Raw genomic sequence first — 23,335 nt, 5'->3', positions numbered from 1 at the left:
TGGCATTGCTGGCACACTCCAACCCAAAAGAAGGTGTCCTTGACTGCACAAGAATTAACACTAAACAGCAAGGACAATAACAACTTCATAATACAAAATATAGTGCCCTTCAATAAATAAGAACAATCAAATAAACTGTTTGATAAGCTGTGATACGATCATGTCATTTATATGCTCAGTTGCCCAAGTGGCATTGCTTTATGAAGGGCAAACAATGATATCTCTGACATGTACGTTAAGTATTACAAAACATAAGGCAGCTGTTCAGAATACTTTGGAGCTGTTCCCTATCAGAGATCAATGATCGCTGATTGGTTTAGTTTCAGCCACTGTTTCATCTGAAAACATTTAATGAAACGGTGAAACACTGGCTGAAACTAAACCAAACCTGCGGCCACTGATCTCTGATAGGGAACATACATATGTAAATTGATTGTAATGCATGATGTGGCATTATGTAATTGTATTTCTTAAAAGCCTAACCAGGGACAAGGTCTGCAAATTAGCTACGGCTAGAAGTCCTTGCATCGGTTTCACTTTATTTAAATGTAACATGTACATGTATTGTCCCTGTCAAATAAATGAATAAATGAATAAAAATGCTGTGCTTTACTATTGGTATGAAAGAAAACCATGTATCAACAGCAACGTTGTGATTTACTGAAGCTGAACATGTTTGAATCTCCCCAAGCGGAGATGACATTAGTGCCAAACAAAAGCAGTAAGGAGCATATTAGACATTAGACACCATGAAACCTAAAGACCTTAATGGTAATTTTTCTTCAGCTGCATTTTTATAAATTTGTCAATTCATTCATCTTTACTCTATATTCACTAGAGTATCCAAATAATTTGTAATGTATGCTCTCTGCCCTGTGTATTTGACTACAGTGTCAAGTTGTGTCAAGCTCTGAAAGGTGTTGAAGCGTATGCATATGGATGCAGCTTCTCTGTCACTCTGAAGTGGCCTTACTGTTGTTTTGCTGCTCAGTATCAGACATGAATATTAAAAACCGGTGCCCTCGTCACGGTCCAGTAAAACAAATAACACCAAGTCATAATAATCACTCCTGTCAACTGAACATGAGGCAACTCCACGGTTTGCGTTGGAAATCAGAAGGGAAAATCAAGGCCAAACCTAAAAAAAACAAAAACTAAAAATGACATGTGAAATGAAATGTATTGCACTTACCGCTCCTGTATGAGGCATGGGGTTAAATCCACAAAGGTTGCAGACGGTGTTCTTGCATTCGGTGCAGGTGTTGTAGTTGGGAGGATCCTTGGAGCCCACGTTGAGGTCAACCTTACAGAGTGGACAGGTGGATGGAGCTGCTTTAGGAGCAACTTTCGGAGGCTCGGGTGGAGCTTTCTCCACTTTGGTCTGCGCTGATGGAGCCGGCTTGGCCTGTTGAGGTGGCGCTGATTTCTCAACAGCAGGTGGTTTGGTGTCTTTTGCAAGGGGCATCTTAGGAGAAACTGGAGGCGTAGCTTTAGGAGAGACACTGGCAGTAGTGGACATCTTACGTGGAGTAGGTGGTGTAGTTTTAGGTTCTGAGGTTATCAATGTAGATGCAGAGCTGAAGATAGAGGAACCAAAGCCAAACATCTTCCCAGTCACTGACTCTGCAGGCTTTGCAGCAGCAACAGGTTGTGTTTTAGGACCACCAAAGCCAAAGAAGCCTCCTGACTCCTGTTTAGCAGGCTGAGCTGCAGGTGGTGGTGCAGATTTTGCAGGAGGAGTGGCAGATTTTGAGGGCGGTTGTGGTGGTTTTCCAGCTTCTTGTTTTGCAGGACCTGCCTTGACATCTGGCTTTGGAGAAGGCTGCACTTGTGAGGGTTTCCCGACTGGCTGCTGCTGGCCAGCCACATCCTGGCCTTGTCCTCGTTCAGCGCCTGAAAGGACCTGCGTCTTTTGCATAGAACCTCGTCGTGGTGTCTCCGTCCTTTGGGCTGAAGTCGGCACCGAGGCTTCAGCTTTGGGGGGTTCTTTTTTCTGTGGAGTTGCTTGAGTGACCTCCTTTTTGACTGCTGTAGATTCTGTAGACTTCTCCTTCTGGACTAATGTTGGTATATCCTTCTGTTCAGAGACAGGAGCCTTGCTTGGGGAGGGCTGTGGTTTCACTACAGGACCGCCGGTGGGCTCAGCTGCTCCCAGGGCTCTCTGCATCTGGCAGTTCAGACAAAGCCATTCTTTTACCTGAAAAAGTGCAATAAAATGTATAAATTATTGTTGAAACACAAGTAACAACACAGTGTTTTAACAAACCAAGGGGAAAATATTTTACAGGACAAATTTAAAGTTAATTTCATCACTAAAAAGAGTACAGAATATTCAACTACTTCAAGCATCTTCATGTCATGGATAATGTATTTATTCATCCATAATAACTATAATCATGTAAAGATAAAATCAGTTGATTCTTAATTATGTAGGTCTTTATATTTACTGATAAGATGGATGGAATAAACCTGCTGTACAAACCACCAATGTATGTCGAGGAGTTTTTTTTCAGTGGCAAAAACTTTGTGTGGTATTACATAAATAAAAATCCTTGTTTTAGCACTTAAAATACACTAATAAAAATACACATATGTATCAACATCAAAATGAATCTTAGCTATTTAAACCTTGCAACCTATTAATTATTAAACAATATATAAAAATGTAACATTAAATCAAGAATGGCCACTACAAGGCCCATAAACGATGTTGGACAAATTTGTAAAATGACAATTCAATGCTAAATCTATCAATAAATAAAGTGAAAGCAAAGACAACACTTGTGAGGACAGTGATTTACCTCTGCCACAACTGGCATTGTATTAAATTCACATTGAAAAAAACAAAAAATGACATGAAAAATGAAATTTGTTGCACTTACCGCTCCTGTATTAGGCATGGGATTAAATCCACAAAGGTTGCAGACGGTCATCTTGCATGCTGTGCAGGTGTTGTAGTTGGGAGGATCCTTGGAGCCCATGTTGAGGTCGACCTTACAGAGAGGACAGGTGGACGGAGCTGCTTTTGAAGCACCTTGGATGTCCTTTGGTGCCTTGGGGGGCTCTGACGGAGCCACTTTGGCTTGTACTGTTGAAGGAGTCTTTTCCTGCTGTGGTTTCTCTGGTTTCTTCTCCTCAGTTTTCTGGACAGAGGGCGGCTTGGTGTCCTTTGCGGGTAACATTTTAGGAGAGGCTGGCGGTGTAGATCTAGGAGAGACCTGGGCTGTAGTTGACATCTTACGTGGCGTCGGTGGTGTAGTTTTAGATTCATCCTGGACAGCTGAGGTTATCAAAGTGGATGCGGAGCTTAAGAAAGACGACCCAAAGCCAAACATCTTTCCAGTCACAGACTCAGCAGACTTTGCTGCTGTAGGTGGTGTTTTAGGAGCACCAAAACCAAACAAGCCACCTGAGGATTGTTTTGCAGGCTGAGCTGGTGGTGGTGCCGATTTGGCTGGAGAGGTACCAGCTTTTGGAGGCTGTTGTGGCGGTGGTTTTCCTGCCCCTGGACCAGGTGGAGGAGCAGTAGAGGTCACAGCTTTTGGAGGCTGTTGTGGTGGTGGCTTTCCTGCCTCTGGACCACGTGGAGAAGCAGTAGAGGTCACAGCTTTTGGAGGCTGTTGGGGGGGTTGCTTTCCTGCATCTGGACCTGGTGGAGGAGCAGCAGAGGTCACAGCTTTTAGAGGCTGTTGGGGGGGTGGCTTTGCTGCCTCTGGACCTGGTGGAGGAGCAGCAGAGGTCACAGCCTTTAGAGGCTGTTGTGGGGGTGGCTTTCCTGCCTCTGGACCTGGTGGAGGGGCAGTAGAAGTCACAGCTTTTAGAGGCTGTTGTGGGGGTGGCTTTGCTGCCTCTGGACCTGGTGGAGGAGCAGCAGAGGTCACAGCTTTTAGAGGCTGTTGTGGGGGTGGCTTTGCTGCCTCTGGACCTGGTGGAGGAGCAGTAGAGGTCACAGCTTTTAGAGGCTGTTGTGGGGGTGGCTTTGCTGCCTCTGGCCCTGGTGGAGGAGCAGTAGAGGTCACAGCTTTTAGAGGCTGTTGTGGGGGTGGCTTTGCTGCCTCTGGACCAGGTGGAGGAGCAGTAGAGGTCACAGTTTTTAGAGGCTGTTGTGGGGGTGGCTTTGCTGCCTCTGGACCAGGTGGAGGAGCAGTAGAAGTCACAGCTTTTGGAGGCTGTTGTTGGGGTGGCTTTGCTGCCTCTGGACCAGGTGGAGGAGCAGTAGAGGTCACAGTTTTTGGAGGCTGTTGTGGCGGTGTACCTGGTTGTCCTTCGGGTGTCTCTCCAGGATGCTTTTGTGAAGCCGGTGATACGTCAGTCTTTGCAGTAGCGGATGGAACAGTTTTGTCAGGCAATGAAGCAGCTGCATCGGTAACTTTCTTTGTCGGTGCACCGAGAGCTGAGGATTCAGTGTCTTTAGGTGTGGCAACATTAACAAGCTTGTTTTTGGATGCAGCTGGTTTACAGATGTCCTCCTGAGAAGTTGACACTGGGGTCTCTGTCTCCTGTGTGGTGGCAGGGAGCTCTTTGCTTGGTGAGGGTTTGGGTTTCATCATGGGAAGGCCTAGAGGTTCAGAAGCTCCAAGTGCTCTCTGCATCTGGCAGGTGAGACAAAGCCATTCCTTCAGCTGAAAAACAAACACAGAACATATGTATGATTATTTACACTTGTTAATAACAAACTCTCAATATAGCACTTTGTTGTATTGGTCCAAATAAGTAGTTTGTTTATCTGGGAGTGACAACAGAGATTAGAGAAACACATTTCAATTTCCATTAAATGTAATTAAAAGGACATGGAAACAAGGACAGTCAACTTACAACTAACAATTTAGTCGTCCTTTCTGTTTCAAAATTTCAACCAAAAATTAAACCTATCACTCAACAGCCATAATTCTACATGAAGTTAAGTATTTAGTCATTTAATTACCTCTGTTACATTTTGCATAGGACTAAATCCACACTTGCTGCAGACAGTGGCTTTGCAGTCAGAGCAGGTGTTGTAGTTGGGAGGATCTTTGGAGCCCAGGTTAAGTTCCACTTTACAGAGTGGACAAGAAGACGGGCCCACTTTAGGAGCAGCTTCTGGTTTTGTAGACTCTGATGGACCTTTGTCCACTTTGGCCTGTTCTGATGGAGGAGCCTTGGCCTGCTGAGGTAAGCCTGGTATCTTTTCCGCATCTGGTTTCTGAGCGGCAGGCGGTTTAGCCTCCTTTGCTGGAGTCATCCTCGGAGAAACCGGGGGGCTGGACTTTGGAGAAATCTTGCCAGAGACTTGCGCCGGGGCAGACATTTTGCGGGAAGTTGGTGGTGTTATGCGGGACTCCTCCTTAACGGATGTTATCAAGGTGGATGCAGAGCTGAAGAGGGATGAACCAAATCCCATCATCTTCCCAGTCACAGCTTCAGTTGTTTTTGAGGCAGCGCGCGGAGATTTAGGACTACCGAAGCCGAAGAAACCTCCTGATTCTTGTTTCGTTGGCTGTGCTGCTGGAGGAGCAGATTTAGCAAGGGATGCTTCATCAGCGGATGTGACTGGTTTATCAGCTGATTTCTGAACTATTTCAGCTTTCTCTTCTTTCTTTTCTGATACTTCTTTAGGTGCAGGGGAACTTGGTGGAGCGATATCTTTTTTCTTCTGGAGAGAAGTTTCACTATCTGTTCTGACAGGTTTATTGGGGTCTGAAACTACAGCTGTCGTCTCTTTAATGAGAGGTGCAGCGGAGGTTGGAACCTCCTTGGTAAGTGGTAAAGCAGCTTTCTCCTCTTTAGTTGGGGCTGAAACAGTACCTGGGGTGTCTTTTGCAGGAAGTGGGGCAGTGGCTGATGTTTTGGGAATTTGAAATGAAGGTTTAGCTTCTTCTTTCTTTTGTGGCGCGCCTGGTGTTGGACTGTCCTTCTGATTTTTCTCTGGCACTTCTACTACTTTTTGTGTGGAAATAATGTCTTTCTTTTGACTGGCAGTGGCGTCTTTCTGAGCAGTAGCAGGTGTGGGCACTTTGTTGGGCGATGCCGGGGGTTTCATCAGTGGAGGCTCCGCTGATTCGGCTGCTGCCAGAGCTCTTTGCATCTGACAGGTCAGACACAACCACTCCTTCACCTAAGGGAAAAAAACATTTTATTTTGAGTTTGTGTGTCTTTAAAACATTAAAGGGTTTACACGATAACATTATACGACAGCACAGTGAAAGGTGGTATGCATACATTTCTACATTTTACTTTAGGTACACCACATCATCATTTATAGAGTGCCATTATATATGTTGAATGTAAAATAAAACCTGTATAAAATGTAGGTATTTTATGGAATACACACATCTTGCTGCCCGTTTGCACAAAAGGCGTAAGCATGACAAGATAATCTGCAAGGCATTTAACAACGCTTTTCTACCTTTTGCCATTTGTACACCATGTAGTCTCTACTGACTGTGATATAAACGCAACTGAGTAAATATGCCAAGCTCAGAGCTAGTGAAATAGAATAAAAAGCGAGAAAGACCATTTATGGCGGGTGGGTAGAGAGGTGGATGGGTCCAACAAACACACAACTTTAAATCAGGAAACCGGTGTTTTGTTTTGTAAGTTACATTAGTGACGTTTGTGATGTGTTTTCCGTACTTACGTTACGTTGTTTCTGTACATATTTTACTTAGTTTATGTACTTATTTCAAGCCCAACCATGACGTTTGTGGTTTTGTTGCCTCAACTTAACTACAAATGTTACTGTAGTTTTGTTGCGTGGCGTACACCTGACATGCAAATTGCCTAAAATGCGTCCTCATGACACGCAGAATGTCTGTGTATGTCATGCTATTTATACGCCTTCTCGTGAGACCGGGTTTCATCTTGAGTGAATCTCACTTACTTCGGACACATTTGGCATTGGGTTGAATCCACACAGGTTACAGACGGTGTTCTTGCATTCGGTGCAGGTGTTGTAGTTGGGTGGATCCTTGGAGCCCACGTTGAGTTCCACCTTACAGAGTGGACAGGTAGACTGGCCTGGTTTGACAGCTACTTGGGAAGCTGCTGGAGCCTTTGGAGGCTCTGATGGAGCTTTGTCCACTTTGGTCTGTACCGATGGAGGTGTCCTGGTCTGCTGGGGTTGTTCTGGCTTCGTCTGTTGTTCCTTCTTCTGGGCAGCAGGGGATTTGATCTCTTTTGCTGGGGACATCTTGGGAGAAACTGGTAGTGTCTTGGTCTGCTGGGGTGGCTCTGTTTTCTTCTGCTGCTCCAGCCTCTGGGCACTCGGGGACTTTGCCGGAGACATCTTGGGAGAAACTGGTGGAGTGGTCTTGAGCTGGTCCTGAGCAGCTGAGGTCATCAAAGTGGACGCAGAACTGAAGATGGAAGAGCCAAAGCCAAACATTTTCCCAGTCGCTGACTCTGCCGGCTTTGCAGCATCGGGTTGAGTTTTACCACCACCGAAACCAAAGAAGCCTCCTGACTGTTGCTGTGTCGCTGCTGCAGCGTTACTCAGCTTACGTTCAGCCTGCCTGGTCTGGTCTGGTGATTTATTCGGACTTGGTGTTTTCTGGGGCTCCTGTGGTCTCTTCTGAGAAGGAACTGGGCTGAGCTGTTTCTGACCGTCTGGCTTGTGAGCAGCCTCGGCTGTAGCTGGCTGTGCTGTTACAGACAGTTTCCTCTGAGGTGAGTCTTTCTTCTCAGGTTCAGCTGGGCCGATGACGTCTTTATTTTGGGGTTTTGCAGATATCTGAGAGTTGACAGAAGCAACTCCTTTGGGCTGTGTTGGTCCTAGAGCCCGCTGCGTCTGGCAGGTGAGACACAGCCACTCCTTCACCTTATGAAAATGAAAAAGAAAAGTTCCATTATAATCTGTAAATAATTGTTTTATATTCATATGAGGAAGTGAGTATTTTTCTGTTATATTTCAGCAGCTGTTATAAATCTAATCCAAAAGGGGATTTTAATGGTTAATATACCCAGAAAATAATGAATGAATGCATGCATAAATTGAACGCAGTGAAGAGCCAGCAGGGGACACTTTGAAAAAAGTATATGTGGTGTAATTCTTTCAAGTCTGTCAGCAGTTAAATGTAAAATAAAACTGTAATAAGATTAGTTTTCTCTAGTCTTACCGCTGTTTCACTTGGCATTGGGTTGAATCCACACTGGTTGCAGACGGTGTTCTTGCATTCAGTGCAGGTGTTGTAGTTGGCCGGATCCTTGGAGCCCACGTTGAGTTCCACCTTACAGAGTGGACAGTTAGACTGGCCTGGTTTGACAGCTACTTGGGAGGCTGCTGCAGCCTTCGGAGGCTCTGATGGAGCTTTGTCCACTTTGGCCTGTCCTGCTGGAGGTGTCTTGGTCTGCTGGGGTGGCTCTGTTTTCTTCTGCTGCTCCAACCTCTGGGCACTCGGGGACTTTGCCGGAGACATCTTAGGAGAAACTGGTGGAGTGGTCTTGAGCTGGTCCTGAGCAGCTGAGGTTATCAAAGTGGACGCAGAACTGAAGATGGAAGAGCCAAAGCCAAACATTTTCCCAGTCGCTGACTCTGCCGGCTTTGCAGCATCGGGTTGAGTTTTACCACCGCCGAAACCAAAGAAGCCTCCTGACTGTTGCTGTGTCGCTGCTGCGGCGTTACTCTGCTTACGTTCAGCTTGCCTATTTGTCTCTGCAGGTTTTACAGCATCAGGCTGCTTACCTCCAGGTTGGCCTGCCTGATCTGCTGTCTTCTGTCTCTCTTGTGGTGTTTTACGATCAGGTGCTGGGCTGGCCTGTTTCATAGGTGCAGTAGCAGCTTCAGGTTTACCTGGCTGCACTGCTGGCGTAGACGGTTTTCTCTGTGGTGAGACTGGTTCTGAGGTCTCCTTCTTTTGAACGTCAAGGCCTGGACTGTCCTTCTTTTGAGGTGTGGTTGGTTTGGAAGAATCCTTCAACTGGATGGCAGCGGGTGAAGGAACTTTACTGGGTGATGTTTGGGACTTCAATGTGGGAGGCCCCGAGGACTCAGAGGCTGCAACTGCTCTTTTCATCTGACAGTTGAGACAAAGCCACTCATTCACCTAAAATACAGTAGAAACCAGTTATGTGTTGCTTTGGAATTAGGAATTGCAGCAATTCACAACAACCTGAGTGTTTGGTCGTGTCTAGAAGGTAACCCAAGTTGTGAAACTCTTGCGAGATGGTTAACGTTAGGCATTGACCTCAAATGGTTAAAGGTTAGGCATTGAGATTGAATAGTTACGGTTGGGCATTGACCTTAAATGGTTCAATTTAGGCATTGACTTTGAATACTTAAGGTTTGGAATGAACCTCGAATGGTTAAGGTTAGGCATTGACCTTGAATAGTTAAGGTTAGGCGTTGACCTTGAATAGTTAAGGTTAGGCGTTGACCTCGAATAGTTAATGTTTGGAATTTACCTTGAATGGTTAAGGTTAGGCATTGACCTTGAATGGTTAAGGTTAGGCATTGACCTTGAATGGTTAAGGTTAGGCATTGACCTTGAATGGTTCAGGTTAGGCATTGACCTTGAATGGTTAAGGGTTAGGATACATCATCGGGCAGCGAGACTCGCTTGTGGGTTACCTTCTAGACACTGACCTGAGTATTTAGAGGAAAAGGCTCCTCAAAACTGTACAGCAGGTCAGTGAGTTAATTGTAAAAATCACAGATTAATAAACAGATATAGTGTAAATGCATCCAGCATATTAATAATATAAATTATTTCTTGTTTATGTATTCCTTCACTTACCTCTACCATAGGCATTGGGTTGAATCCACATAGGTTACAGACGGTGGTCTTGCACTCAGTACAGGTGTTGTAGTTTGGAAGGTCCTTGGAGCCGATGTTAAGCTCGATCTTACACAGTGGACAGGCGGCCTGGCTTGCATTAGGAGATGTTTGGGGGGCCGTTGCTGACTTTGGTGGCTGTAATGGAGCTTTGGCCTCTTTGACCTGGTGGGATTCTTCTGGTTTCTTCTCCTGCTCTGTTTTTTTCTGAACAAGCGTTTTGGGCTCTCTTGCTGGCGACATTTTGGGAGAAACTGCCGGTGTGCCTTTTGGAGAAATCCTGGGAGAGACTTGTACTGGTGCAGACATCTTACGAGAGCCTGGCGGTGTAGTACGAGATTCATCCTGGACAGCTGATGTTATCAAAGTCGATGCCGAGCTGAAAATGGAGGAGCCAAAGCCAAACATCTTCCCAGTTACGGACTCTGTTGTTTTTGAAGCATCAGGCCCTGGTTTAGGACCACTCGAGCCAAAGAGGTTTCCTGAGTCCTGCTTTGTGTCTGGGGTGACCTTACTCTGTTTTAGTCCAGGTTGACTTGCCTGGTCAGTTGCTTTCTGGGAACCTGACCGGACATCCAGAGGAGTTTTCTGACCAGGAGTCGGGCTAGCCTGTGAGTCACGTTCTGGTCCTTTAGCAGCCTTAGTTGGCTGTGTTACTGCTGCAGCCTGTGTCTTCTGAGGAGAACCTGGTGTGGGGCCGCCCTTCTTTTGAAGTGCATCAGTCACTGGAGTCTCCATCTTTGAAGGTGCATCAGATTTCGATACCTCCTTCTTTAGAGTTTCCACTTGGTTGGGAGCGGTTATCTTCTGATGCACAGCAGCTGGAGACGTTTTGTTAGCTGCACTGTGAGGTTTCATAGGAGGTTCAGATGCACTAAGAGCTCTCTGCATCTGACAGTTCAGGCATAACCATTCCTTTACCTGCAAAAAGAAAATATGTCACATTAAAATATGAAACATTTACAACACCTGCATGCAATCACTTCACTATGTCAACATATGTAGAGTTTATGGTGTATTCCTGTTCAATAATGGGCTGTCATATGTTACTTTCAGCCTTCATAATTATGTATTTTATTGTAATTTCAAAGTAAATTGGCAATTATTACCTCGGATACATTTGGCATTGGGTTAAATCCACACTGGTTACAGACGGTGTTCTTGCATTCAGTACAGGTGTTGTAGTTGGGAGGTTCCTTGGAGCCACAGTTGAGTCCCACCTTACAGAGTGGACAGGTAGACTGGCCTGCCTTGCGAACAGCTGGGGAAGCAGCTGCAACCTTTGGAGGCTCTGATGAAGCTTTTTCTACTCTGGCTTGTGGCGATGGAGAGGTCTTGGGCTCTACTTTCTTCTCTAGCTCTCGTTTCTGAGCAAGAGGTGATTTGGGTGCCTTCGCAGCAGGCATCTTAGGAGAAACCGGTGGTGATGTGTTTATTAAAGTGGATGCAGAGCTAAAGATGGAGGAACCAAAGCCAAACATTTTTCCACCCAGTGATTCAGCGGGCTTTGCAACATCAGGTTGAGGTTTAGGACCGCCGAATCCAAACAACCCTCCGGATTCCTCTTGTGTAGTTGAGGTAGTATTACTCTGCTTACGTCCAGCTTGACCTGTCTGGTCTGGTGGTTTCTGAGGACCCGTCTTTCGGCCCTCCTGTGGAGTTTTCGGACTAGGAGCTGGGCTGACGGGTTTCTGACTTTCTGGTCCTTTCACGACTTCAGCCTTTGCTGGCTGCTCTGCTTGTGTTGTTGGTTTCCTCTGAGGGGAGCCCGGTGCAGAGGTCTGCTTTAGTTTAGATTCAGCAGGTGTTTGAATGTCTTTCTTCTGAGGTTTATCTAGTGGGGGCGTTTCCTTATTTATGGCATTGGCAGGAGCAGGGACTTTATTCGGTGAGGCCTGTAGTTTCATCATGGGAGTTCCTGGAGGCTCAGAGGCTCCGAGTGCTCTCTGCATCTGGCAGTTGAGACACAACCACTCCGTCTCCTGTAGCAGTGCAAACAATAAGTAACATTAAGATCAGTGTTATTGCACAATTGAAAGTATGGTACTTCTAATTTAATTCGAACAATAGATAATTTATAATATTAACCCATTTGTGCCTGCACCTGAAATTTAAATTTTGGTTTAAGTGATCTCTGGGCTTGCCTAAGCAGAAATGTGAAAAGGTTTTAAAAATCGGTCAAACCATTTTGGCCAAAAAGTGAGCTTTTCATATACTATATCTAATATTTGGGCACATGGGGCAACTGTTTTTGCAATAGACTCCATTATATTTTGGGAAAAGCAGTAGTCCCATGTGCCCAAATATAGTATGACAGAGAAAATCTTTTGGAAAACATTTAATAAACAAAATGTTTTTCCTAATTTTCCAAAAATCGTGACTTTTACTATTGATAAAAGTTTGATTTTTCATGTGATCTAAAAATTCCAAAGTTGTACTGTTAGATACTTGCCCAAAGTACGTTCGTACCGAATTTCAAGACTTTTGACCAATCAGAACAAATGTTGTGGCATTTTCCTCATCATACTAAATATAGTCTTTGGGCACAAATGGGTTCATAAAAAAAAAAAAAATCATTGTTCAAGTAACTTTTCTGTAATCTAAAGAGCTCTTGTCTTACCTCTTTAACATTTGGCATGGGATTAAATCCACATTGGTTACAGACAGTGTTTTTGCACTCTGTACAGGTGTTGTAGTTGGGAGGATCTTTAGAGCCCACGTTGAGTTCCAGTTTACAGAGAGGACAGGTAGACGGGCCTGCTCTGGAAACACCTGGGGAAGCCGATGCTTTCTTTGGCGGCTCTGATGGAGGTTTGGCCGCTTTCGGTTGTACTGATGGAGAACTCTTGGCCTGCTGGGGTTGTTCTGCTTTCTTCTCCTGTTCTGGTTTCTTGGCAGCGGGGGATTTGGAGTCCTTTGCAGCAGGCATTTTGGGAGAAACTGGTGGTGTAGTTTTTGACTCATCTTGAACAGCTGAGGTTATCAAAGTTGACGCTGAACTGAAGATGGAAGATCCAAAACCAAACATCTTCCCAGCCACAGCGGGCTTTGGGGCATCGGGCTGACTCTTAGGACCTCCAAAACCAAAGAACCCTCCTGACTCTTGCTGTGGAGCTGCGGCGGCGGCATTCCCCTGCTTTTGTGCAGTTTGGCTCGTCTGGTCCGGTTGTTTCTGAGGAGCTGTCTTCCGACTCTCCTGAGGTGTTTTCTGACCAGGAGCTGGGCTGGCATCTTTATGACTGTCTGGTCCTTTAGCAGCTTCAGCCTTGGCTGGTGGTGCTGCAGGTGTCGATACTTTCCTCTGAGGAGAGCCTGGTGCAGAAGTCTTTTGTAGTGCAGGCTGCGCTGGAGTAGTTTTTCTAAATGAGGGATTTTCTTTCTGAGGTTCGATTCCGCCAGCAGCTCGTTTCACCTGGCAGTTTAGACAAAGCCACTCCTTTCCCTTAAAAAAACACAACAAATAAACAAATTATACATGATTTAGTAATAGCAAATCACAATGAAAGCTCTAAACTAAAAAAGAAATAGAGAAGTTAGGAGTCAAGGTGTCCTATTCTGACAGGAAAACACACACACATACACACAAAGAATCACGGGATACAGTGAGCAGACTCTGTGGATTGCTCTAAATATTGACTCATGAGGCATATGTAATCTTGATAAGCTGTATGATCTGAGAAACACACCACCCAGCTTAGTTCTTGTTTGTGCTTTTGGTAACATCCACTCTTTGGCGCAGTATTGAAGATGTTTGTATTTAACTAAATGTGTTTGATATAATCAACTAATTCTGTCATCACAACAGTGCAAATGTAAGCTTATAAAAAAGTAAGCCAAGTGACAGTACTGCCAAAGTTTCAGTGGTTTACATATCTAAAAACACCCACTTTCACAGAAGGATCTCCCCATGCTGATCACCCTGTTTAAAGCCATTACTTTAAGCAGCATCACCAGATCAAGTAGCCTTGGACTGTCCTTGGCGGGGTAGCCTACTAACTGTGCATTGAATTACAGAGTCAAGTGTCAAGTCCTTTGTGCTTCAGTATGCATTTACCATGCATGTGGTATCCCCTACAAGACAATCCCCATGAGGTGTGTATGTGAGTGTGTGTTTCTGAATACAGTTTTTAACCCTCATCCTACTGACTGGAGTCCCCGCAGATCCCAGAGGTTTACTTTTTGTCGTATATCACAGGTGCTTTATTCTATCATTGCAATTTTTCATGACTTTGTCAATTAATTTGTTCCAAATGACTTAATATCATTGTTTTCTGTTTTAATTAGACCTTTTTGAAAAGACCAATGTATTTGGGTTCCAAGGGGAACCCTAGTCAAAAGCACCCAATTGCAGCCTATGCAGTTTTAAATAGATAAACAGAATAGATAGCATGTCTGCTATGGGTCCTAATTTTAAGTATCCCACACTATCAGGGGGGAAGTGGCACACTAAAGACAGACACAGATCTCCTCATGTGCTCTGTCTATTTTCGTTTTACACAATATGCAAATTAACTAACTTTCCTAAAACAATAATAGAAATCATTTTTTTTCCTTCAGATGACGTTAATTGCATAACTAATAATGTTTTGAGAAGAAATAAATTAACATCTTGCTATTTTCTCACAGTAGTTTATTCTTGGGGGCCCCGGGGACCCCAGTCGTTAGTCCTTGTATATTAAATAGGTTGGTAAGATGAGGGTTCAAGTAAGGATCTTGTCTCTCTAAACTCAATAAACAGTATTTAACAGTCAACGAAAAGGCTGATAAACTTTTTTTCCAAGAATCGTGAATTCACTTTAAATTCTACAGTATATGTAACCGTGCAATAATGGTAACATGATTACCCCTCAAAAAACTGTTATTCATAGCTCTCCTTTTTTTGTACTTCTGCTGTAAGACTAAAGGGAAAGACGGTGACACCTGTGGTGCTTTTGTATGTGAGTGTAGCCCTCGTCTGCCAGGGTCTGACACATAGCAGTCTCGCTGTGTAGAGACTAGAGGCTCAGTGAGCAGGATATGGAATAAAAACGGCTTCACAGCTTTGCAACTTTAGTCTGAGGATCGGACATTGACAGAATTCACATGTCTGCCCAGAAAAAACAAAGACAAATACCACTCCGATGTGGACGCAGTTTATATCTACTCGGTGTAATTTATCTGTTCATACAATTTCATGAGAAATCTTTTTTTTTATATATAATATCTAAAACACGCTTCTGTAATAAGTTGGAACTCTGTAACCTGAACCTGCTGCCATGTCATCTATTCATGTATTTGAGTTATAACATTAGGGAGTAACACTCAACACAATGAAATGAAAACTACTTAAGCATCCACTCTGAACATCTTCAAATAGCTTAATTCACAAGTATCACGAGCGTGCTACCGTTCTGTATCTAAGTACTGAACACTTCGGAGACATTGAGAAACCAAACAAAAGCAATTAGTTTCCAAATTTATACATCAAATTTATAATCCTTCCTTTCCATCCTCTCTTTCTTCAATTCTTCATTCATTCAGTTGTTAGTTAATTTAATCAATATCACACGTGTCCTACCTCATTGACGTTTGGCATGGGCTTAAATCCACATTGGTTGCAGACGGTGCTTTTGCATTCAGTGCAGGTGTTGTAGTTGGGAGGATCCTTGGAGCCCATATTGAGCACTATCTTACAGAGCGGACAAGTGGATTGACCTCCTTTATGGACATTGTGGGAGGCTGCTGTCTCTGATGGAGCTTTGTCCACTTTGACCTGTCCTGCTGGATTAGCCTTTCCCTGCTGGGGTTGCTCTTTCTTTTCTTGCACCGACTTCTGGACAGCAGCTGGTTTGGACTGCATTTTGGGAGAAACTGGCGGTGTGGTTTTAGGTTCATCCTGAACAGCCGAGGCTATCAACGTAGATGCAGAACTGAAAATGGAGGAACCAAAACCAAACATCTTCCCAGTCACTGACCCTTCAGGCTTTGCGGCTTCGGTTTTAGCCCCACCAAAGCCAAACAAACCTCCCGACTCCTGCTGGGCGCTGCTTTGCTTGCGTCCGGTTTGACTAGTCTGGTCTGGTTTTTGAGCCCCTGATGCCCTCTGGGTCTCAGGTGTCATTTTCTGAACAGAAGCCGGGCCGGCCTGTTTTTGACTTTCTGGTCCTTTAGCAGCTTCACCCTTGGCTGGCACTTTTGCCGATGCTGACTGCATTTTCTGAGGTGAACCTGGTGCCGACGTCTGTTTTTTGACAGGTGCAGCAGGAGATGGCGTCTGGTTTTGAGCAGCCGAAACTTTGCTGGGCGTGGTGGGCTTTTTCATAGAAGGTCCCGGTGGTTCAGAAGCTCCTTGAGCTCTTTGTATCTGGCAGGTAAGACAAAGCCACTCACGTCCCTGTACAAGAAATAAAAAGATACATACATCTTAGTCATCATAGTTTATTACTATGGTGGCACCTATATGTGCAGCATGTGAGTCCAAGACAAATTTCCATATGGGGACAATAAAGTATATGGTATGGTATGGTATGGTATGGTATCTTATCGTATGACAATGGTGACATATTAATGCACACAAAATACAAGAAAAAAACCTACAGGTCACAGAAATAGAATACATGTTATAGCTTATAACACTGAATAACTTCAACACACATTTTGCCATGCCAATGTAATTAATTTGTTGTTAATTTCAGCTTAATTTAAGACAGCCTGAGGAAGGTGATTTTTTAAAATAATAATTAGTATTTTATTTTAGATAAGGTGCAGTTTTTAATTGTAAATCTAAATCATATATGCAGTAAAGCTTCATGTTGAATGAACTTTCATCAGTTAATACTACGACTGCACTGAATAGCAAAATAATTTCTAATTGTCAATCAAAGAAAACCAGTGTTGATTATTTTCATTGTCAATTAATCTGTTGATTATTTTCTCGATTAATTGATACGTTATTTGGTCTATAAAATGTCAGAAAATGGTGGAAAATATTGATAAGTGTTTCCCAAGATGACGTCCTCTAATGTTTTGTTTTATCCACAACTCAAAGATATTCAGTTTACTGTCATAGAGGAGTCAAGAAACCAGAAAATATTCACATCTAAGAAGCTGGAATCAGAGAATTATTACTTTTTTTCTATAAAAATTACTCAAATCTGTTATCAAAATAGTTTGCAGTTAACTAGGTAATTGACAAATATTCGATTAATCGTTGCAGCTCGAAAAGTCACTGTAATGTATACTTTACAGGCATAAAATACATGCACATTTTGAATAAAGCATAGTAATAAGAAAATATTAAAGAAATGATGCATAAGCAAAATACGAAGCCAGTACTTACATCAGAGTCTGGAGGGCTGAAGCCACACAAGCTGCACACTTCACTTTTACACTGTGTGCAGGTTTTATGGTTCGGTGGTGCCTTGGTGTGCATATTAAGTTCTGTTATGTTACACACCGGGCAAAGGGACTTCGCTACTGTTTTTGACTGAGATCCGGCTTTGGTTGGTCCCGGTGATGAAGACCCTGGTGTACCAGGACCCTTAGGGCCCTGAGGCCCAGGCTTAACGGAGGACTGCTGCTGGGGTGTAGTCCTGAAGCCTTGCTGTTGTTGTCCCACCTTAGATGAGCCCTGTTGTTGCTGTGCAACTTTAGGGGAACCCTGCTGTTGCTGCGCAACTTTAGGGGAACCCTGCTGCTGCTGTTGCTGTGAAAGTTTAGGTGAGCCCTGTGGTTGTTGTTGTCCAATTCTTGGTGACCCCTGCTGTTGTTGTTGTCCGATTCTTGGTGACCCCTGCTGTTGTTGTCCTACTTTAGGAGACCCTTGCTGTGAGCCAGCCTTTGTGGACTCTTGCACCCCAGTCTTTGCAGGTTGTTGCTGCTGTGCACCAGTCTTAGCAGGCCCTTGTTGTTGCATCCCTGTCTTAGGTGGAACCTGTTGTTGTGATGATACCTTTGGAGATCCTGGTTGAGCTCCACTCTTAGTCACAGTCTGTTGTTGAGCTCCAGGCTTAGGTGAACCTTGCTGTGGCGGGCCCTTGGGTTGATTTTTTTGCTGCTCTCCTTTAAGCTGGCCTTCAGGCTGTGTCCCCGCCTTCGGAGCAGCTTGTTGCCCGCCGGCCTTGTTTGGGGGTCCAGCCTGTCCATTCCCATGCAGCTGTGGCGATCCTTGTTTTGGGAAAGGCTGGCCCTTTTGCATAGGTAGGCCCTGGCCTGATTTTTGGGGTCCCTGTTGCTGTTGAGGGCCCGCTCCTGGCTGCTGTTCTCCAGGCGGCTTCCCCCCCGGCTGGGGAGGTGCTTTCTTATTCTTATCCCCCTCCCCGTCATCTCCAAACAAACCAAACTTATTCACAGCAGAGGACACCGCATTGAGGGGGTTGGCCCCGCTAAGGAATTTGGAGGAGAACATAGCAGGGTCCTCTTCGTCCTCCTCCTCCTCCTCTTCGTCCTCCTCCTCCTCTTCGCAGGAGCTGGAATCTACAGGACTGTCGGAGTCAGAGCAGGAGCTGTCTCCTCTCTGTCCTGGCTCTCCTGCAGAGGCCTGGGAGGGGGCTGGAGCCGGAGCTGTGGAGAGGGCATCTACAGCCCCACTGCTGCTGCTGCTGCTGCTGCTGCTGCTCCCTGGACTCTCCTCTGGCTCAGCATCTACATCAGACTTCCTAAATGCATGAGAAACACACAAAGAGGAAGTGTGAGATGACAGAGAACAAGACAAGAGGGAGGGATAATGAAAGAGAGCATGGGAATTTGTGAACCTCATTTGCTGTACTGTCTGAACTGATATGCTGTCTGGTCAACAAAATCAAAACCTGCTGCAACAGCGTACTGAAGTTTAATGGATGCAGAGGAAACACGATATCACTCATCCACTGACTCACTGTTTAAAGTGGGTTTTTGATCCTGTATATACATATTTAGGGCTGCAACTAAGGATTATTTTCATTGTCTATTGATCTATACATTATTTTCTCGATTAATCGATTAGTTGTTTCGTCTATAAAATGACAGAAAATGTCGATCAGTGTTTCCCAAAGCCCAAGATGAGGGGATGCATTCGAAACCACATACTATACTAGTAGTACGTACTGATTTGGCCAAAATGTAGCATGTAGTATGCAAACAAAAGCAAAATCTCCAGTATGCCAAAAATAACCAGATGTCATTCTGATTTGGAAAAAATCTCCAGTATGCATCGGACCAGTCTATCTCGCCTACTGTATCCCACAATGCAGAGCGCTGGAACGGTACAGGCTATGGTTACAACAACAACAGCAGGTAAAAACAGCTTGTTTTTTACATTTTTCGTAGCTATTGCATCACTAAATTCACTTCTTGAAATTTTTGAGGCACGAGATCAACTGTCTAGATTTTGAATGTTTAAAGTTTTACAATATTAGATGGCAAATCAAACATGTGCTCCAAAGTTTTTGGAGTTTAGAAGCTGCACAAACTGCCATGACAGCTAGCTAGTGCTTGCCAGGGTCACTACCTCGCCAGCCGGGCAGTCACGATCACAGACCGCTATGAGCAGGCTGGAGTTTTCTCTGAAGGCCGGTCTCTTAGACAAAGGGCTTTTATTTCCTTGTTGACGGATAGTTTGTTTAAATATCACGACACAAATGTCCATTATAAATTAACGGGAACCTGTGTTTATCTGTCTTATTGGAGTTGAAAAGCTCCACAATCGCCTACCGGCGTAGCTCGCTGGACAGCCGACCAGTGATGCTCACAGACCAGCTACAGGCGGTGGCGAGGGGAGAGGAGAGGGGAGAGGAGAGGAGAGGGGAGAGGCGAGGGAAAGAGCAGCCTCTAGAGAGATACCTGCTGAGACAACATGACCCCTTTTAACATTACTCTAATATTTGTAGGAATATCTGTCTGCTGTTTTGTTGCTGTAACTGAAAAAGCAGTTTGAGTAACATAAATTTTTCGAGCAATATTTTATATTTCCCGTCTCCCCTCGTTAATGATCCTGTTTGTCATATTTCACTATGAGCTGTTAAAATAAATTGTTTAAACCTGCAGTATCTTATAAAGTAAACAAAAACAGTGGTACCAGTTCTTTCTATATTTGTGCAGTGCTTTAAGAGCTGGTTTAAAGGCTAAAGCCTGGTCTAGCGTACTGCAAAATAAATCACTTTAAACTGTTTCATACTACATACTACTGAGGAATGCATTATGCAGTATGTACTGTATACTGTATACTGTATACTGCATACTGCGTTTGTCAGTAGTTTGTAGTAGGCGGCTTTGAATACAGCTGATGTTGATTTTCTGGGAAAATCCAACAGATGTGATGTCATGCGCGCTTGCAATTGCCTTTATTCTTCTCAGCTCCACTTACAGGGCTAACAGTGTGCAACGATAGCTAACGTTCGGTTAGAAATGGAATTTGGTAACACCAACAAACGACCAGCCCCCACCACAACTCAGACTCCAACACAAACTCCACGGAAGCACAAAAAAACAAAGTTATATCTAGTGAAGCCGTCTTGCAAAACAGGACCGTTTCATGACCCATGAAGGGACATTCATTTGGTCAGCTAACATTACTACCAAGCATGCGGCAGCAGCTCAGTCTGTGGGGACTCTTGGTTTGGGAACTAGGCTTGCCTCGGTATTCGGTGTTAGCGGTGTTACACAGTGTTCGGGCACACACCGATACATCACGTATCCAACGCCTCCACCGTCATTTTGATTTTTTTTTACAGAAATAAAACCCATTTAGTTCATTTTCGCGTATCATCGCCGTGTTATTATTACATAGTCGGACGACTTACGCTATAAACTGAAAGTGAAAGAGTCTGCTCCGTACGGAGTCTTAGCCTCGAGTAGCAGGTGTCATATTTCACACCCCCGGGACGAGAGAGAGTTGACAGATAAGATGATGGCGGAGGATTTAGTGTCAAACCGAAAAGCAAAAGCACCTATTCGGCAATATTTCAGATTTAAACCCAATGCTATTATGGAAGCATAACGTTAAAGAGGTAATCGCTATGAGGAGGATGGAGTGATCACAGCCGGTGTGTGCAGTGGAGCAGTGCCGGGTTGAAACCTGCGGCCTCGCAGTGAAAGCTGGACCGGAGAGGCCAGACACACAGCCACCCGACGTTAAAGATCAAAGTAAGCGCTCTACACATATTGACCCTCATCTTTTCTTGTAAAATATCCGGTGTAATCTGTAACAAGTTTATTAACCGGTGGGAAAATTTCCTCTCCGTCACATCCCTACTGCCAAGCATGTGTAATATATAGTGATATTGTGGTTTTAGCTGTCAATCACTTTCAGTCTCGTGTGTGTCGCCTCACTGTCTTGACCGATGCTCGCTCTACATGGTACGAGCACGAGCACGAGCAACAGGACGCCGACTGTCGTTGACTTCCCGTCCACAGGTGTCACTGTTAACAAGTAATTTCTGATTCGTACATAGAGCCCCTTTGAGAAGCTGAAATAGAATGAATTAACAAAATAGTTGGCGAATTAATTTACTAATTTACAACTAATCGATTAACGTTGCAGCTCTAAATATATATATTGAAACAGAATTAAGTAATATCTAATAACTCCACATACATAATAACATATCTTTATCTAAATCCGTATACTGCACATTTTTACAATAGAGGAATTTTACATTTGAATACAGAAACCTGCGTCTGTGACACAACAACACAGTGCTTGATCGTAAAATTTTACATCCACCACCGGCTGAAACGATGATCATTCACACAGCAAATCGTCGCCTCTATAGGGAGAGAGAAAGCCATTAATGATCACCACTGTGATTTACTCTGCTGATGCTTTCAGGACCATGGACAGAGCCCTGAGCCGCTCTGTTGATCACAGCTGAGCGGACACACACACACACACACACACACACACACACACACACACACACACACACACACACACACACACACACACCTTACACATCCCCTTTCAGCCAGCTATACAATACAATACAGAGCAATGTGCAACACAAGGAGGGGGATATCTCTCTCTCTCTCTCTCTCTCTCTCTACTATACAAACACCATTCATTCAGATGACCATGCCAGGTGGACTCACTGGTTACATCGACTTTCTCTGCTGATTGCATCCTCCTCCTCTGGTTTCCATGTCATTCATCACCCAGAATGAGAAATCTCATGCAGGACATGTTTTACAGAAGCAGGCAAGGCTAGTAAATAGGAAATCTAGCTCTCTCTCTCTACTATACAAACACCATTCATTAAAAATTACCATGCCAGGTGGACTCACTGGTTACTTTCTCTGCTGATCTCATCTTCCTCCTCAGGTTTCCATGTCATTCATCATCACCCAAAATGAGAAATCTCATGTTTTACAGAAGCAGCAAGGCGAGTAAACAGGAAATCTAGCTCTCTCTCTCTGTCTGAAGAAGAAAACTGCAGGCACATCCGGGTAGAGGCCCATCAAATAACGCATGGGGAAGTAATACTTTACAAAAAGCAGAATTATTTCTATACAACAGGCTGGATTTTAACGTGTATGCATGCAGTCATCCCTGCTGGCAGCGATTATCACCCAGAGGCGGTTCAGTGTGATGCATCCGTAGTAAGCCTAGAATAATGAAACAGCAGCATGCATTAACCGACCACTCTAATATAACATGTTAGTCTGCAGAGGCAGCTCAGGGTGAGCGCAGGTTACAAAATCATCACCTATTTGTGTGCCCTTGACCGGGATGTGTGTTCATATAAAAAAGAAAGAAAAGTGTACCCGAAATTATTTTAAAAGCAGCCGAAATAAGCTATAAGCAAAAGCCATGTCATCTCTCCTGAAACACCATCTGCTCTCCTCTCCTCCTCTCCTCCATCCCGCAGCCGAGCATCCTTCACCCTCCACGGTCACAATGTCAAACGCAGAGCGCGCTGTGTTCCAGTGGAAAGGCGAAGGAAGGGTGGAAATAGTACCTTCATCATCAAACAGCAGATCTGTCTGTCTGCCTATATCCTCGCCACAACCAAACGCTCCTCCTTTGGTTGTTATCCCCCTCTTGTCCGTGTCGGTCTGCTCGCAGAGGGATGGAGGGCACAGGGCAGCAGATAGAGAGCGATCCACTCCGCCTCCAGCTCTCCAGTGCGCAGGCGCCAAGTTTGACAGGTGATCACAATATATATCACGCACGGAAATTGAAATTAAAGGGGACAAGGCGATTTATTCCCCCCCATCCTCCGGAGTCACGTGTGGAAGACCTTAAGATTTACCCTCCTGCATGATGGTGCTGCACATTTTCCCAGCCATGCACCAGCTGACATATTGGAAATGTCACAGTATAGTGATCATGAGAAGTATATAGAGAGGTAATGAGATGCTGAACCATGATATCACATGTATTCAGTTTGCATGAGAATTTGCATAATCGTTTCAAAACACCACAATCTATGATGTTTTATCTTTTTATGTCAATAAAAGTGCTAACTAACTAAAGCTGCAACGGTCAATCGATTCATCGTCAACTATTTTGATAATTAAATCGGTTTGAGTAATTTTTTTAAGAAAACACAAAGTCAAAATTTACTGATTCCAGCTCATTAAATGTGAATATTTTCTGGTTGCTTTACTCCTCTGTGACAGTAAATTGAATA

At 44.3% G+C, this 23,335-nt stretch overlaps 1 protein-coding gene across 10 annotated transcripts in view; it reads right to left on the bottom strand.

Annotated features, from left to right (window-relative positions):
• Positions 1–22,802, bottom strand: part of pclob (piccolo presynaptic cytomatrix protein b) — a 72,441-nt gene extending 49,639 nt beyond the window's left edge. For 9 of the 10 annotated variants that reach the window (XM_074633191.1, XM_074633194.1, XM_074633193.1 and 6 more), the window contains exons 1-11: positions 22,661–22,802; positions 17,068–18,385; positions 15,307–16,122; positions 12,370–13,191; positions 10,859–11,731; positions 9,711–10,670; positions 8,094–9,020; positions 6,860–7,795; positions 4,925–6,094; positions 2,883–4,622; positions 1,193–2,197 (exon numbers count right to left, since the gene is read on the bottom strand). In XM_074633191.1, coding sequence (XP_074489292.1) covers positions 1,193–2,197; positions 2,883–4,622; positions 4,925–6,094; positions 6,860–7,795; positions 8,094–9,020; positions 9,711–10,670; positions 10,859–11,731; positions 12,370–13,191; positions 15,307–16,122; positions 17,068–18,135 — 10,317 coding nt within the window. In that variant the 5' untranslated portion in view covers positions 18,136–18,385; positions 22,661–22,802. The remainder of the gene's footprint in view (positions 1–1,192; positions 2,198–2,882; positions 4,623–4,924; positions 6,095–6,859; positions 7,796–8,093; positions 9,021–9,710; positions 10,671–10,858; positions 11,732–12,369; positions 13,192–15,306; positions 16,123–17,067; positions 18,386–22,660) is intronic. The other variant, XM_074633195.1, reaches the window with a different exon arrangement.
• Between the last annotated feature and the right edge of the window lie 533 nt (positions 22,803–23,335).

This window comes from Sebastes fasciatus, chromosome 4 (genome assembly GCF_043250625.1).
Source record: "Sebastes fasciatus isolate fSebFas1 chromosome 4, fSebFas1.pri, whole genome shotgun sequence".
Lineage (NCBI taxonomy): Eukaryota > Metazoa > Chordata > Actinopteri > Perciformes > Sebastidae > Sebastes > Sebastes fasciatus.
The sequence above is the reverse complement of the archived record's forward strand: the minus strand, read 5'-3'. Positions and strand labels throughout refer to the sequence as shown.